At 41.8% G+C, this 16,134-nt stretch overlaps 1 protein-coding gene across 2 annotated transcripts in view; it reads right to left on the minus strand.

The window, feature by feature from the left end:
* ttc13 (tetratricopeptide repeat domain 13) overlaps nt 1–16,003 on the minus strand; it is a 63,028-nt gene extending 47,025 nt beyond the window's left edge. The window contains exons 1-2 of one of the 2 annotated variants that reach the window (XM_072580405.1): nt 15,786–16,003; nt 1,529–1,623 (exon numbers count right to left, since the gene is read on the minus strand). In XM_072580405.1, the coding sequence (XP_072436506.1) occupies nt 1,529–1,623; nt 15,786–15,975 (285 nt within the window). In that variant the 5' untranslated portion in view covers nt 15,976–16,003. The remainder of the gene's footprint in view (nt 1–1,528; nt 1,624–15,785) is intronic. The other variant, XM_072580406.1, reaches the window with a different exon arrangement.
* Between the last annotated feature and the right edge of the window lie 131 nt (nt 16,004–16,134).

The raw sequence follows: 16,134 nt of genomic DNA on the forward strand, positions 1-16,134 counted from the left end.
CAGTGAACTGCACGACTCTCGAATAATTCCTTTGCTACCACAAAAATTTCTGGCAACATCATTAAGTAAAAGGGACAGCAGCAAAATGGACATAAAATTAGTTAAATGATAGGTAACAGTAGGAAATCATGGTTACTATTTGGACTGGAGAAAGACTTAAACTAGAGTTCCCTAGGGTCAGTGTTATGACCCCTGCCCCTCTTGATATACAGGATACAATTTCAAAATTTACTAATGACAAAACTTGGAAGTATTGTGTACTGAGGAAGACTGTGTAGACCTTTAAAAGGACTTGGCCAAGTTGCTGCAATGGACATACAAATGTCCAGTGATCAACTTTAGAAAGAAGAATGGGGAAAGGCAATACAGAAAAACATATAATTTAAAATGGATGCCACTGCAGAGGGACCTAGTGGTATATATACACAAAGGTGGCAGCACAGGTTGAATGAGCAATTGAATAAATATAAAGGATCTTGGAGTTTAGATATGGGAGTATAGAGTACAAAAAGACAAAAAGATAAGCTCTTATAAAACTGGTTCAGCCTCAACTGAAGCATTATTTCTAAGTCTGGACATCACTATTGATGTGAAGCTATTGGTGAGGGTGCAGAACAGATTCACAAGATGAGGATTTTCATTTACACAATAGATTATAGAAGCTGGGTAGTTCTCATTGGAGAAGGCCAAGAAGAGATTTGACATAGATAGGACACACAAAATCATAAGGAGTCTGGACAGACCAGATATGTAAGTTATTCCCACTGGTGGAAATATTGGGACAACATTTACTTAGGATGTTTGGTAAAAGAAGCAATTGCCACAGGAGGAAAAACATTTTTTTTAACACAGCGAATAGCTCTGATCTGGAATGTACTGCCTCAATTTTGTGGAATTGGGTTCAAACATGGTTTTCAAAACAGAATTGGATAAAATCTGAAAAGGACAAATTTGCAGGATTGTCAATGATAGACAAGGAAAGCATCACGTGGAATTGGTCTTATAGAGAGCTGAACCAGGTGTTCTTCTGCATTGCAAGTATCCCATGATACTTAGTACGAAAATATTTAATAGCTCCTTAAAATATGTCCCAGACTTGATTATGCTTGGTCCCTGAAAAATCCAATGCTTTTAGGCTTCAAAACAAAAAAAAAGCTATAAATTAGTGTGAATAATTCTGACATTTGCTACACTCAATAGTACACAAAGCTGGGAAAAAAAAACTATTTCCTCATAGTATGAATTTAGAAATCTGCAATCAAATATCAGGTTAGTCATAAAATGAAGAAATTTTAAGACTGAAATTGATAGAGTTAACTCAAGTCTTTTTCAGTGGGTGTTTTATAACTCAACCTATTGTAAATTTGAAACACTAGATACAAAATAATTAATAATACTCTTCACAAATTTGGCCAGTATTTAACACTGAAGTTATCTTTATTTCAAAATAATAAAATGGACGTGCAATCGTAATCACCAATGTATTTACTGTATCCATGAGATTTTTAAAAGGAACAGGATAACGTACCAGAATTTTCTCTGTATCGAGGGTTAGCACTGGTTCACATGGTGGAGCCCCACTCGGGATACAGTCTGTATCTTCAGGATTCAAAAATGAAGACTCTAAAATATAAAGCAAAGCAAACCTCTTAGTAAATCATTCAGTACATTAAACCTTTTTTGCTTTATTTTCACAATTTTAATCTCAGCCTTCCGCCCAATGAAAGGCACACAATTGAAAAACATTCTTAATTTTATAAACATTGACTGAATTTTGCATAATTCCAATTAGCTCTTCCACTTTCTTTTTATTTAAAAGTTTTTTTTTTAAATGTTCCGATATATTTTAAATATTTGTTCACAACAATGACAAACTGCTGGAAAAACTTGACGGGGTTCTGAGGAAGGGTCACCGGACCTGAAGTGTTAATTCTGATTTCTCTCCACAGATGCTGCCAAACCTGCTCAGCTTTTCTAGCAATTTCTTTATGTTTCTGATTTCTAGCATTCACAATTCTTTTGGTTTTTAAATATTTGCTCCACAGGTTACTTTGATATACAGAAGACCATAAGCATTAGAAAATACATCCCAAAAGCACTGAGTTAATGTAGATCTGAAAAATCTGTTTGATAAAGTCTTCATTGAGCTATGATGTAGACTGTAGGCCAATATGTTCATTATTAAAATCATGGATTGAATAGCCTTCGTTAGTAAGAGAATTGAGTGCAGGAGTTGGGATGTCATGTTAGAGTGATAGAAGACAATGGTGAGGACACATTTGGAGCACTGCACACAGTTCTGGTCGCTCTGCTATAGGAAGCATGTTATTAACCTGATAAGGGTGCAAAAGAGATTTACAAGAATGTTACCAAGACTGGAGGTCTGACTGATTAGAAGAGGTTGGGTATACTGGGGTTTTTTTTTTACCTTGGAGTGTAAAAGACTGAGAGGTGATCTTACAGTGGTTTATAAAATCATTAGGGCCATAGATAAATAAGGTGAATAGCCAAGGTCTTTTCCCCAGGATAGGGGAGCCCAAAAGGTAGCATATGTTTAAGGGGAGAGGGGAAAGATTTGAAAGGGACCTGCAGGACAACTTTTTCCACACAGACTGTGGTACATATATGGAATTAGAGGTAGAAGCAGGTACAAATACAATATTTAAAAGACATTTGGACACATGTATAGATAGGAAGGGTTTAAGAGGGATATGGGTCAAACAGACAAATGGGACTAGTTCAATTTAGAAAAGCTGAGCAGCATGGACAAGTTGGGCCAAAGGGCCTGTTTTCGTGCTGTACGACGCCAACTTCATGGATTAGGACAATACTGCATGCTGATTTCACTATCAGGCATTAAGCAGAGATACTGAACTCTGCCTTGATTGGTCATCTGAATACTAGAGTTCCATATTACAAACTCAAGAGATCAAATTTCCCTCTTCAAACAATGCCACATTACTTGCATTGCTATTTGTAGGGTGCTGTTGGTACATGCATGTTATTCTCTTATCAAAACTGTCACTGCAAAGTAAGTCATTGTGCAAAGCAATTCAATCTAAATTAGTATGATAAGATGGTAGCAATATAGGGACAAAGTTTAAAATTTGCTATTTTACAGATTGAAATGATTACACGCGAAAATGTTTCCACAAGATAGGCGACATTTAAATATCTTTAGTTTTATTTGAAGATATTTCATTTAAATATTGCCTTATGATTGAAAATACTGAGCAGCAAATGAACTACTATTGTGTAGCAAAACTAAACCTGAAAGTGCTGACAAAACTTAGCAGATGTGGCAGCATTTGCAGACAGAGAAACAGAATTAACGTTTTGAGTCCAGCATGACTATTTCAGAACCAAATTCACTCTTCCCACAGTTGCTACCACATCTGTAGAGTTTTTACAGCATTTTGAATTTTTATTTCAGATTTCCACAGTATTTTTAAATATCAAACAACAGTCATTGTTTCATACAATCATAGACTGGCCTGCTTCTGTTGCCATTCTATCTGCTGTGCTAGTGCAGACTTTTTGCAAGAGCTGTCCAGCTAGCCCCGCTGCTGTCTGAATATTGTAGTCTGCATATTTTCTCTTTTGATAAAGAAGTGGTTTCTTTTGAAAGCCACGACTCCAGACCATAACTACAGACTGTAAGAAGTGTCACTTTAGCTCTTTTGCTAACCACTTTGAATTGGTGTCAGTTTTTGACCAATAAGAGATTTTATCCATATTCTGGCATGATCCCTCAATTTTGAGCACTCCCATCAAATCTTATCTTGAGAACAAAATAGCTTTTCCAACCAATGTAACTCAGTTCTTATTCGTTGAACCATCCTCAATTTTTCTGCATCCTCCCTAGTGTATAGTGCCCAGAATTGGATACAATTCTCCAATGTGAGGATGAACCAATGGTGTATGAAGAAAAAGGAAATTATGGTGAACTTGTTCTCATGCCTCCATTTATACTGTCCAGAATTCCATGTGCCTCAAATGTTTAAAACTGGGATCAGTTTAACAATTAAGTAGAACATTATTGATACAAGTGAAACTCCACTAAAAGACTGAACATTTTAAGAGGCTAATCTATATTTTAAAAAAGTCCTTCACTCAGAATTAATGTGAAGCAGGTTGAAAAGAACAAAATGTATGCTCTATTATAAATGAAAGTGAAGAGAAAATGAAACTTTTAGTACCATTGGTTGCCCTCTAATGCTACGAGAAAGTGAGGACTGCAGATGCTGGAGACCAGAATTGAAAAGTGTGGTGCTGGAAAAGCACAAGAGGCCAGGCAGCATCCAAAGAGCAGGAGAATCGACGCTTCAGGCATTAGCCCTTCTTCGGGAATGAGGCTGGTGAGCCAAGCGGGCTGAGATAAAAGGTGTATGTGTGTGGGGCTGGGGGCGGGGGAGGAAAAAGGCACTGGGAATACAATAGGTGGAAGGAGGCGAGGATGAGGGTGATAGGCCGGAGAGGGGGTGGGGGCAGAGGGGTCGGAAAGAAAATTGCAGGTCAAGAGGCCGGTGCTGAATCTAGGCGTTGGGACTGAGATAAAGTAGGGATGGGGGTGAGGGGAAATGAGGAAGCTGGAGAAATCTACATTCATCCAGTGTGGTTGGAGGGTTCCCAGGCGGAAGATGAGGCACTATTCCTCCAGGCGTCGTGTGGCCAGGGTCTGGCGATGGAGGAGGCCAAGGACCTGTATGTCCTTGGTGGAGTGGGAGGGGGAGTTAAAGCGTTCAGCCACGGGGCGGTTGGTTTGGGCAGTTGGTTTGGGCGGTTGGGTGTCCCAGATGCGTTCCCTGAAACATTCTGCAAGTAGGCGGCCTGTCTCCCCAATGTAGAAGAGACCACATCGGGTGCAGCGGATACAGTAAATGGTGTGTGTGGAGGTGTAGGTGAATTTGCGACGGATGTGGAAGGATCCATTGGGGCCTTGGAGGGAGGTGAGGGGGGAGGTGTGGGCGCAAGTTTTGCACTTCTTGCGGTTGCAGGGGAAAGGTGCCAGGAGTGGAGGTTGAATTGGTGGGGGGTGTGGACCTAACGTGGGAGTCGCGGAGGGAGTGGTCTCTCCTGAATGCTGATAGGGGTGGGGAGGGAAATATATCCCTGGTGGTGGGGTCTGTTTGGAGGTGGCGGAAATGAGGGAGGATGATACGATGTATCCGGAGGTTGGTGGGGTGGAAGGTGAGGACCAGTGGGGTTCTGTCCTGGTGGCGATTGGAGGGGCGGGGTTCAAGGGCGGAGGAAAGCATTATCGACCACGTCGTTGGGGAGGTTGCGGTCTTTGAAGGAGGCGGCCATTTGGGCTATTCGGTAGTGGAATTGGTCCTCCTGGGAGCAGATGCGGCGGAGGCGAAGGAATTGGGAATATGGGATGGTGTTTTTACAGGGGACAGGGTAGGAGGAGGTGTAATCTAGGTAGTTGCGGGAATCGGTCAGTTTGTAGTAAATGTCTGTGTTAAGTCGGTCGCCTGAGATAGAAATGGAGAGGTCTAGGAAGGGGAGGGAGGAGTGAGACAGTCCAGGTAAATTTGAGGTCAGGGTGGAAGGTATTAATAAAGTGGATGAACTGTTCAACCTCCTTGTGGGAGCAGGAGGTAGCGGCAATACGATCATCGATGTAGTGGAGGAAAAGGTGGACGATGGTGCCAGTGTAGCTGCGGAAGATGGACTGTTCCACATATCCGACAGAGGCAGGCATAGGTGTGGCCCATGGCTACTCCTTTGGTTTGGAGGAAGTGGGAGGATTGGAAGGAGAAGTTGTTAAGAGTAGCCTTCCAATCCTCCCACTTACCCCAAACCAAAGGAGTAGCCATGGGCACCCACATGGCCCCCAGCTATGCCTGCTTCTTCGTCAGATATGTCGAACAGTCCATCTTCCACAGCTACACTGGCACCATCCCCCACCTTTTCCTTGGCTACATTGATGATTGTACTGCCGCTACCTCCTGTTCCCACGAGGTTGAACAGTTCATCCACTTTACTAACACCTTCCACCCCGACCTCAAATTTACCTGGACTGTCTCAGACTCCTCCCTCCCCTTCCTAGACCTCTCCATTTCTATCTTGGGCGACCGACTCAACACAGACATTTACTACAAACTGACCGACTCCCACAGTTACCTAGATTACACCTCCTCCCACCCTTCCCCCTGTAAAAACACCATACCATATTCCCAATTCTTTTGCCTCCACCGCATCTGCTCCCAGGAGGACCAATTCCACGAGCGAACAGCCCAAATGGCCTTCTTCTTCAAAGACCGCAATTTCCCCTCTGACGTGGTCGACGATGCTCTCCACCGCATCTCCTCCACTTCCAGCACCTCCACCCTTTAACCCCACCCCTCCAATCGCCACCAGGACAGAACCCCACTGGTCCTCACCTTCCACCCCACCAACCTCCGGATATATCGTATCATCCTCCCTCATTTCCGCCACCTCCAAACAGACCCCACCACCAGGGATATTTTTCCCTCCCCACACCCATCAGCATTCCGGAGAAACCACCCCCTCTGCGACTCCCTCGTCAGGTCTACACCCCCCACCAACCCAACCTCCACTCCCGGCACCTTCCCCTGCAACCACTACCTCCTGCTCCCACAAGGAGGTTGAACAGTTCATCCACTTTACTAACACCTTCCGCCCCGGCACCTTCCCCTGCAACTTGTGCCCACACTTCCCGCCTCACCTCCCTCCAAGGCCCCAATGGATCCTTCCATATCCGTCGCAAATTCACCTGCACCTCCACACACACCATTTACTGTATCCACTGCACCTGATGTGGTCTCCTCTACATTGGGGAGACAGGCTGCCTACTTGCGGAACGTTTCAGGGAACGCCTCTGGGACACCCGCACCAACCAACCCACCGCCCTGTGGCTGAACACTTCAACTCCCCCTCCCACTCCACCAAGGACATGCAGGTCCTTGGCCTCCTCCATCGCCAGACCCTGGCCACACGACGCCTGGAGGAAGAGTGCCTCATCTTCCGCCTAGAAACCTTCCATCCACACGGGATGAATGTAGATTTCTCCAGCTTCCTCATTTCCTCTCCCCCCACTTTATCTCAGTCCCAATCCCCAGATTCAGCAGCACCCTCGTGACCTGCAATCTTCTTCCCGACCTCTCCGCCCCCACCCCCTCTTCGGCCTGTCACCCTCCCCTCCTTCCACCTATCGTATTCCCAGTGCCCCCCCCCCAGATTAAAATCAATCTGTTAAAACGTATTATGGCACACCTCTCGAGAGCATGTTAGACACAAACCCAGGCCCGTTAAGCCTCAACCTAGGGTCATTACCACTGCTCCACAATAACCCTCTCTTTTTAAGCTTAATAATCATTCTAATTCAAGATATGTGACAGACAATTTGCCCACTGCACAATGTCATAATCAGCACGGTGTACAATGCTGGATAACTCATTCATTAGGGGTCAATTGCTGGATGATTTCCTTAGTTGTGTTATGCAGATGTCCACATGCCACCTGCAGAGGGGACCTTTGGCTGAATACTATCTCAGATTGCAGCAATCCCTCAGTAATTATCATGCAGAGTGTCAGCCTACACTTGGAGCTCAATTTCTACAATAAGACTTGAAGAATGCAGAGTGACAGGTTTGAAGATATGATCAGGTTTGAAGATCACAACCACGTGAAGGAGCAGCGCTCCAAAAGCTAGTGTGCTTCCAATTAAACCTGTTGGACTATAACCTGGTGTTGTGTGATTTTTAATTTTATGTTTTCAGGCAGCTGACTTGAACACGACACTGAGACACATTATTAATGAAGCATTTCCAAACTGAGAAACCCATGCAGGTGGCTTCGGTACACCTGATTTCTCTCTGACAGTAGGTGCTGTGATGGAATCTTTAGTTTTGAGACTTGTCTGTTTTTTTGAAACTGACCACAACTGAAATGGGGATCCAAAATGGGAAAAAAGGGGAAAAACTGACCCTTTCAGTTTATAAGGAAATTAAAACTTCTCAGGAGACTGAATCTGGCAATAAGCATAAAATAGGACATAAATTAATTCAAGCTCAGTTAAAACTAATGAGTCCAGGGGTGCAGTACAATCTCCAGCAGGTAGTTCCAAAAACTGAGAAGAAAGAAATATAGTTGCTACAAGTGTTTCTGTTACAAGAAGTAACATTGTTAGATCCATGTCATGCAGACACTGTTAAGCACGTTCTGCAGACCTGTGCCATTTTTGGTGATGAACTGTATGAAATTCAGATTGGTTGTGCACTGCTATCAACTTGGGATCAGGCTTGATCATAAGAGAGAGAAGCTGAAATTCTTTGTGACGAAGACAGAATGTTTGAAAGAATTGTGTGGTGGATATCGATAACCTATAGACTAAATTGACTGCATTTATAATAATGTCTTAGTTGTATCTGCCATTTAATAAGTAATTTATAGTTGATAACAGACAACAATTTGCTTACAAAGTCATATTTAACTTCTGTTAATTCTGAGGTAGTGTTTAGCATTTGCTTTATTTGACCCTTCTTTGGTAAAAGTTCTTCTGTTTCAACTGAAGAATCTTGGCCTTCATTTGTTTAGTGAATAATTGGTTTCATTTTTTTTTTAAGAAAGTTCCAAAGAGATCAAACCAGGACACACCTTTACCCAAATTCAGGTTTTAGGAACAATTAACAAAACTAGTTTTGTCCAACAAGACAGGATTAATTACTGACCTCATAGTAAGACTGGCCCCTGAGCAGCAGCGAACATGAAATGACTGAATTTCACATATAGTTTAACAGAAAAAAAGTGTGGGTTCAAGGAGAATATTTTGAATCTAAACAAGGGTAATTATGACAGCATTAAAGCAGAGTTAATCTAAATTGCCAGTTTACTTTAGCTAAGAGACAGGTCAACGGAAATGCAGTTGCAAACATTTAAGGGTACATTCCAGAAATCGCTTATAGATACATTTAAACAAATAAGAAAGATTCTAAGGGATGGATCCACCAACTGTGATTAACAAAAAAAGTCAAAGAAAGTATCAAACTCAAAAAAAAAGACATCTGGATGGGTATATGAAGAGGAAGGGTTTGGAGGGATATGGGCCAGGTGCTGGCAGGTGGGACTAGATTAGGTTGGGATATCTGATCGGCATTGATGAGTTGGACCGAAGGGTTTGTTTCCGTGCTGTAAATCTCCATGACTCTATTACTCAAAGATAAGTTAGGAGAGTAAAATTTGAGTACGGGAGAAAGTTAGACAAAAATAAAAAAAGGGAATGTTTCTTCAGACATTTAAAAAAGTTAACCAATTAACTGTCAGTGTTATAGAAAATGAGTGAGTATTTAGTAATGAAGAGTCAAGAGATGGCAGACATATTGAACATATATTTTGTGTCAGTCTTCACGAGAGGGGATAGGAGTAACATTCCGAAAATAGCTGTCCATCAGGAATTGAAAGGGAAAGGGAGAAAGGTTACATTGAGTAAATTGTTGGAACTACAAGTTGACAAGTCCTGCATGCTGACATAACTCATCCTCGGTTCTTAAAACTAGCAACTAGTGAAATAGTTAATCCATTGGCTTTAATTTTCCAAGATTGGCTAGGTTTCGGGAAGGTTCCTTTAGATTGGAAAATATCTTTTCTAACTCCTTTATTCAAAAGGAAGGGAAGCAGAAAGCAGGAAACTACATGCCAGCTAGCTTAACATCTGCCACAGAAAACAAAATTAGAAGCGCTTATTAAAGACATTACAACAGGCTATTTGAATAAGTTAAAGCTAATCAGCCAGTCAACAGGGTTTTGTCAAAGGGAAATCCTAACTACCTAAGATTTAACTAATTCATTGAAGTTTTTTGAAGTATAACTTCTGCTGTGGATAAAATAAAACCAGTAGATGATTGTACTTCGATTTACCTAGAAGGTATTCGATCAGGCACCATATCAAAAGTTATTGTGGAAAATAAAAGTTAGAGGTAACATATTGGCATGGATAGAAGATGAGCTGGCTAACGAGAAGAAGAAAGCAGGAATAAATGGGACTTTTTTCCAGTCTGGCAGAATGTCATAAATAGTGTGCCAAAGGGGTCAGTGCTGGGGCCTCAACACTAGATAACTTATGTAAGTGTTCACACACATCATCTATTGCATCCGCTGCACCCGATGTGGCCTCCTCTATATTGGGGAGACAGGCCGCCTACTTGCGGAACGTTTCAGAGAACACCTCTGGGACACCCGGACCAACCAACCCAACCACCCCGTAGCCCAACACTTCAACTCCCCCTCCCACTCCACCAAGGACATGCAGATCCTTGGACTCCTCCATCGCCAGACCATGGCAACACGACGGTTGGAGGAAGAGCGCCTCATCTTCCGCCTGGGAACCCTCCAACCACAAGGGATGAACTCAGATTTCTCCAGTTTCCTCATTTACCCTCCCCCCACCTTGTCTCAGTCAAATCCCTCGAACTCAGCACCGCCTTCCTAACCTCTCCGGCCCCACCCTACCCCACCCTGGCCTATCACCCTCACCCTGACCTCCCTCCACCTATCGCATTCCCAACGCCCCTCCCCCCAACCTTTTATCTTAGCCTGCTGGACACACTTTCCTCTTTCCGGAAGGGCTGATGCCCGAAACTGCGATTCTCCTGCTCCTTGGATGCTGCCTGACCTGCTGCGCTTTTCCAGCAACACATTTTCAACTTACGTAAGTGATTTGGATGAACAAACCAAAGGTATGACAGCTAAATTTGTTGATGAAACAAAGATAGGCAGACAAGTGAGTTGTAAAGAAGACAAAAGGAACATAGACAGGTCAAGTGAGTGGATAAAGATCTGGCAAATGGAGCATCATGTGAGAATAGGTGAAATTGTCCATTTTGGCAGAGGATAAATAAAAAGCATATTATCCAAATAGAGAGAGGTTACAGGGCTTCAAGATGGAGAGAGATCTGGGTGTCTGGTGTATGAATCACGGATAGTTAGAATGCAAATACAGCGAGTAATTAGCGAAGCCAAAAGAATGTTCTGTTCTATTGCAACAGGATTGAATGCAAGAGTAGGTTATAAGACTGTAAGAAATAGGTACAGGCGTAGGCCATTTGGCACCTCAAGCCTGCTGTGCCTTTCAATTGGATCATGGCTAAACTGCCATTCTTTATGTCCACTTTCCTGCCCTTTCCCTGTAACCCTTGATTCCCCTACTGATCAAGAATCTAATTATCTCAGCCTTAAATATACACAAGAACTCTGCTCCATAGCGCTCTGTGGCAAGGAGTCCAAAGATACTCAACCCTCAGAAGAAATTCTTCATCTCAGTCTTAAATTGGCTCCCCTTTATTGGGAGACTATGCCCTCCAGTCCAAGACTTTCTCATGAGGGGAAACACCCTCTCAGCATTTACAGTGTCAAGATCCTTAAGACCTTTAAGAATTCTGGATGTGTCAACAAGATTGCCTCTCATTCTACTAAACACCAATGAGTAGAGTCCCAACCTGTTTAGCCTTTGGTCATATGACAATCCCTCATATCAGTGATCATCTTTGTGACTCTTTCCTGAACTTCCAATGAAACAATATTTCTCCTTGAATGAGGGGACCAAACCTGCTCTCAGTACTGCTAATATGGTCTTACCAGTATGTTGTACAGTTGCAGAAAGATTTCCCTACTCTTATACTCAAACTCCTTTGAAATAAGGGCCAATGTTCAACGAGCATTACTAATTACCTGCTGCACCTGTGTGCTAGCCTTCCATGTTTCATGTACAAGTACCCCCCAAGTCCCTGTGTTGCAAATTTTCCCCATTTGAATAATATTCTGTTCTTTTGCTCACCCTTCCAAAATTAATAACTTGGCATTTTCCCACATTATACTCCAATTGCCAACTTTTTGCCCATTTACTTAACCTATCAATATCGCTAAATTGCTTGCATCCTACTCCAACCTACCTTTCCAACTATTTTTGCGTCATCTACAAATTTGACGACCATACATTCACTTCTGCCAAGTCATGAATACATACTGTCAACAGATGCAGTCCCACCACTGATCCCTTTGGAACCTCACTGGTCACAGGTCATCAATCTGCAAAGAGCTCCTTATCCCAATTTGCTGTTTCCTTCCCAGGAGCCAATTCTCTATTTATGCCAATATACTACCTCCAACACCATGAGCTCTTATCTTGCAACCTAACCATTTCAGAGGTACTTTGTTTAACATCTTCTTGAAGTTCAAATATAACATACCTACTTGGTTTCCCTCTTTTCACTTTGGTTCAACTTTCTTGGAAAACTGTAATAAATTAGTTGGGCATGATTTCCCTTTTGTGAAGCCATGCTGATTCTGCTTGATTAGATTACAGTATTCAAAATGTTCTGCTATTAGTTCCTTAATAATGGACTCCAATACTTTTCTAAAAGTAGATGTTAGATTAATTGGCCTATCATTACTTGTTTTTTGCCTCTCTCCCTTTCAGAGAAAGGGTGTCACATTAGAAATGTTCCAATTTTCTGGTACTTCTCCAGAATCCAGCAAACTTTGGAAAAGTACAACCAATGCATCTGCTATCTCTGTAGCTATTTATTTTAAGATTCTAGGATGCAAGCTATCAGGGCTAGGGGACTTATTTACTTTGTGCCCAATTAGTTTGTCTAAATCTACTTCTTTAGCGAGGGTGGAGGTACTTAATTCCTCCCTGTATCCTTTATTATTCATGCTTCAGTTGCATAGAGCATTGGTAAGACCACATCTGGGATACTGTGTAACAGTACTGGTCACTATACTTACAAAATGAATTTAATGTGTTGGAAGCACTTGACTGAAGACTTACTTGACTAATAGCTGGAATAAGTGGATGGCCTTTTAAGTAATTTTAGACAGCCGTGGCTTGTATCCTCTGGAGTTTACAAAAATCAGAAATAACTTCATTGAAACATAAAAGACCCTGAGGTGACATGATGGGATGAAACTGGAAAATAAGTTTCCTTTTGTGGCAGAAATTAGAACTAGGGGTCATATTTTCAAAATAAGGATTCGTCCATTTAAGACATTTTCTCTTAAGAGCATTGAGTGTCCTTGAAATTCCCTGGCCCAAAAGGCAGTAGATGCAGAAACTTTAAATATTAAGGCGGTGGTAGATAAATTAGTGACTACCATGGAGATGAAAGATTTGACAGTATGGAGGAATGTAGACTGAAGTTAAAATCAGATTGGCCATTATCTTTATATAATAGCATTACAGACTGAAAGGCTTGCTCATGTTCCTTATTTGTACATTCAGAGAGCTCATAAATTTGTGCAGTGACACTGAAGATAAATTAACTGAGTTCAGGCATCATACCGGAGAGCATCTGATCAATTTCCTGCTGCTTATTCAGCCGAGATCACAGCTGGAACACTAAATGACAGAGTTACCTGGACCGAGACAAGAGAAATCCAGTGACTAGCTTACTCCAGGTTCCCCCAATGTTGCAGCAATGCCTGCTTAAACAACCCATTTCCTTGATAACTACAATAGTGTCCAACTCAGCTAATGCACAACTGAATCTACAAAAGATTAGCTGAATTACAAACTTCCAGCATCAAGCAAGTCAAATGAGAACTGTGTCAACTCCTAAGAGACCACTTATCTATTTAGCATTACAACCACACTCAAACAAGATAGCCACTGGCAATTAGGCAATGGCAAACATGGATTTAAATATCAAATAGCAATCAAATACCCATTCCTGCCTTTTTGTCACAGAAGTGTTTCACACCATTGATACTGAGAGTGGTGGGAGTAAATCTTTGATTTACATACAACAAATTTAACCCACATTGGGTTGTTTAACTACTTCTTTACAGCCTGGTCCAAAAGGATATGGCCAGAATACTGTTGGTATGAACCACGACCTCTAGATATTGCTACGGATAAACAGTTTGGACAGAAATCTCTCGATCAGTACAACTGATGAATGGTGCTGAATTAAATACAATGGGATATAGATCAGACAGCATGAAAATCAATAGCAACCACTTCCTGGCATTTCAAGATGGGCAACATGTGCCAAAAATGCAGAGCTTTATTACCAAATCATTATCATATAAATTTGAGGTTACTGTGGGGGATACTGATAAGGAGCCCACTCGTTATGGGGGAGTTAGGTGGAAAGCAATTTCTTTTTATGCTAGCACATCTCCTTTCAGCTAATTTAGAAAGCAAAATGAAAAGTGTGAAAAAAAAGGTGCCCCTCATGCTCCATTACGTTACTAGGTATATTTCAGATGAGACATTACACAGTTGTTCTGGTGCGCTCGACAGACATTAAACATCCTATGGCACTATTTGAAGAAGAGCAGAGACACAGTCTCTCCCAAAACATGGTCAATATTTATCCCTCAATTAATTTCAGTAAAACAGATCATCTGGTCATTATCACATTGTTGTTTATGGGCCTAGTTATGTTTAATTCAACTGCTACAGTTCCAACATTAACTTGTGAAATGTGTTCATCATTTTAAAGTGCTTTGAGCTATCCTTAGATTGCAATAAGCACAATAAATTCAAGTCTTTCTTTTTTGTGTTGATGCAGGATGTTCCAGGAAATTCACAATCAAGATGGCAAGAAGGCAACTCAATTGCTTAGAGAAGGCAAAACAGACTGGTTTCTCATGTCTGATGGCTGTCCTGTGATCTTGCACAGGAAATAGAGACATACTGGAGCGAACCTGCATACCAGATAAAGTGGGCAAAACAAAAATCCCAAGACTGTAACTACAAAAGGCAGAGAAACTTGAGAAGTTATATAAATAGGTCATTGTATCACTTACAGAACAGTTCTGTCATTACAGTATAATGGCAAATGGCCTAATTCTGCTCCTTTATCTTATGAACTTATAAGTTGAACAAATAACAATGGTTTATTAACAATTTTATGTGAATTTGGTGCTTCTTGGGTGTAGATACCAAACAGGTGACAGACTTATTGACTGTAGGGGCAGTAAATAAATTTGACAAACATGTCCTTCCCACAATACTGACGTTTACAAACAGTTACATTTCCAGTACAGGGGTACAGCAATGATATCAGTCTTCTTTTAAGACAGTGGAGACAAACTTATCTCGAACAAAATTAGAACTATTCTTCCTAGCATTCCAAGTGTACATATTTCAGCTTAATGTCCTCAGGATCAATACAACCATTGTACAAACCCCGCAATACCCTAAAAGCAGATGCCAAAAAGTTATCAAGAATTCCAGTTGAACCATGAAGTTACGACGAATTTTTCTGATGGCCAGTTCTTGATTTTTTTTTAAATCACCCATAGCTAGCCTCACTGACCTCACTTTGCAAACGCCTGAAGTTTCCTGTTTCCTTCCTCACCTTCAAAATCCCTCACAAAAGCTATTCGCATAAGCTTCTGGTCACCCTTCCCCCCCCCCCCGTGAAGAACTTTGAATTCGTATTTAGTATATTAAAGGCTCAAACTGTTGTGCTTGCGACGCATAGGGTAATAAGCAGTGTACTAAGAACAGATGACAGTACACCTTGAGCCGTCATTAATACTGAACTATTCATCATTGTCAAAAGAGAAGCCTATAAACAGTTTTTGTAATAATCATGTTTTTGTTTAGAGATTTCAGACCATTCAGAATGCTTCGCAATTACACATTTTTTCAATAAATAACTCCATAAACCCCACATGGATCCAATCGTCACAGTGACTTAGCAGGTACCTATCTTGACCGCGGATGCGGAAGTCAGAAAAACTGCACTGTACAGCATACTGTACGAAAAAAAGGACGTGGCAATAAAAAAATAAAGTCAATCTCTCACCGCACTCCACGAAGTCTTCAGAGTTTCCAAATTCAGATTGCATGACACAGCCTTGCTTCTGCAGATGGTTATTGCTATTAAAGGACAAAAGCGAAGAAAAGTACTCGGCCCAGGCCGAGCGGCATTGGGAAAACAATAAAAGTTGAGTAACAACAACGGCCGCCGCGACTGACTGACTGGCAGCTGCCATTTTTTTTGCGGGTCTGCTTCTTTGGGAAACGTACAAGGAGGTGGAGGTGGGAAACGCTGCAATCTGGAAGATGTAGTTCTACCGGGTTAGACACTGGTTTGTTCAATCAGAGGGAGGACTACATCTCCCGACAGGCCCTGGGTGACGTCTTTGCACGCG

This window comes from Chiloscyllium punctatum, chromosome 11, assembly GCF_047496795.1.
Source record: "Chiloscyllium punctatum isolate Juve2018m chromosome 11, sChiPun1.3, whole genome shotgun sequence".
Lineage (NCBI taxonomy): Eukaryota > Metazoa > Chordata > Chondrichthyes > Orectolobiformes > Hemiscylliidae > Chiloscyllium > Chiloscyllium punctatum.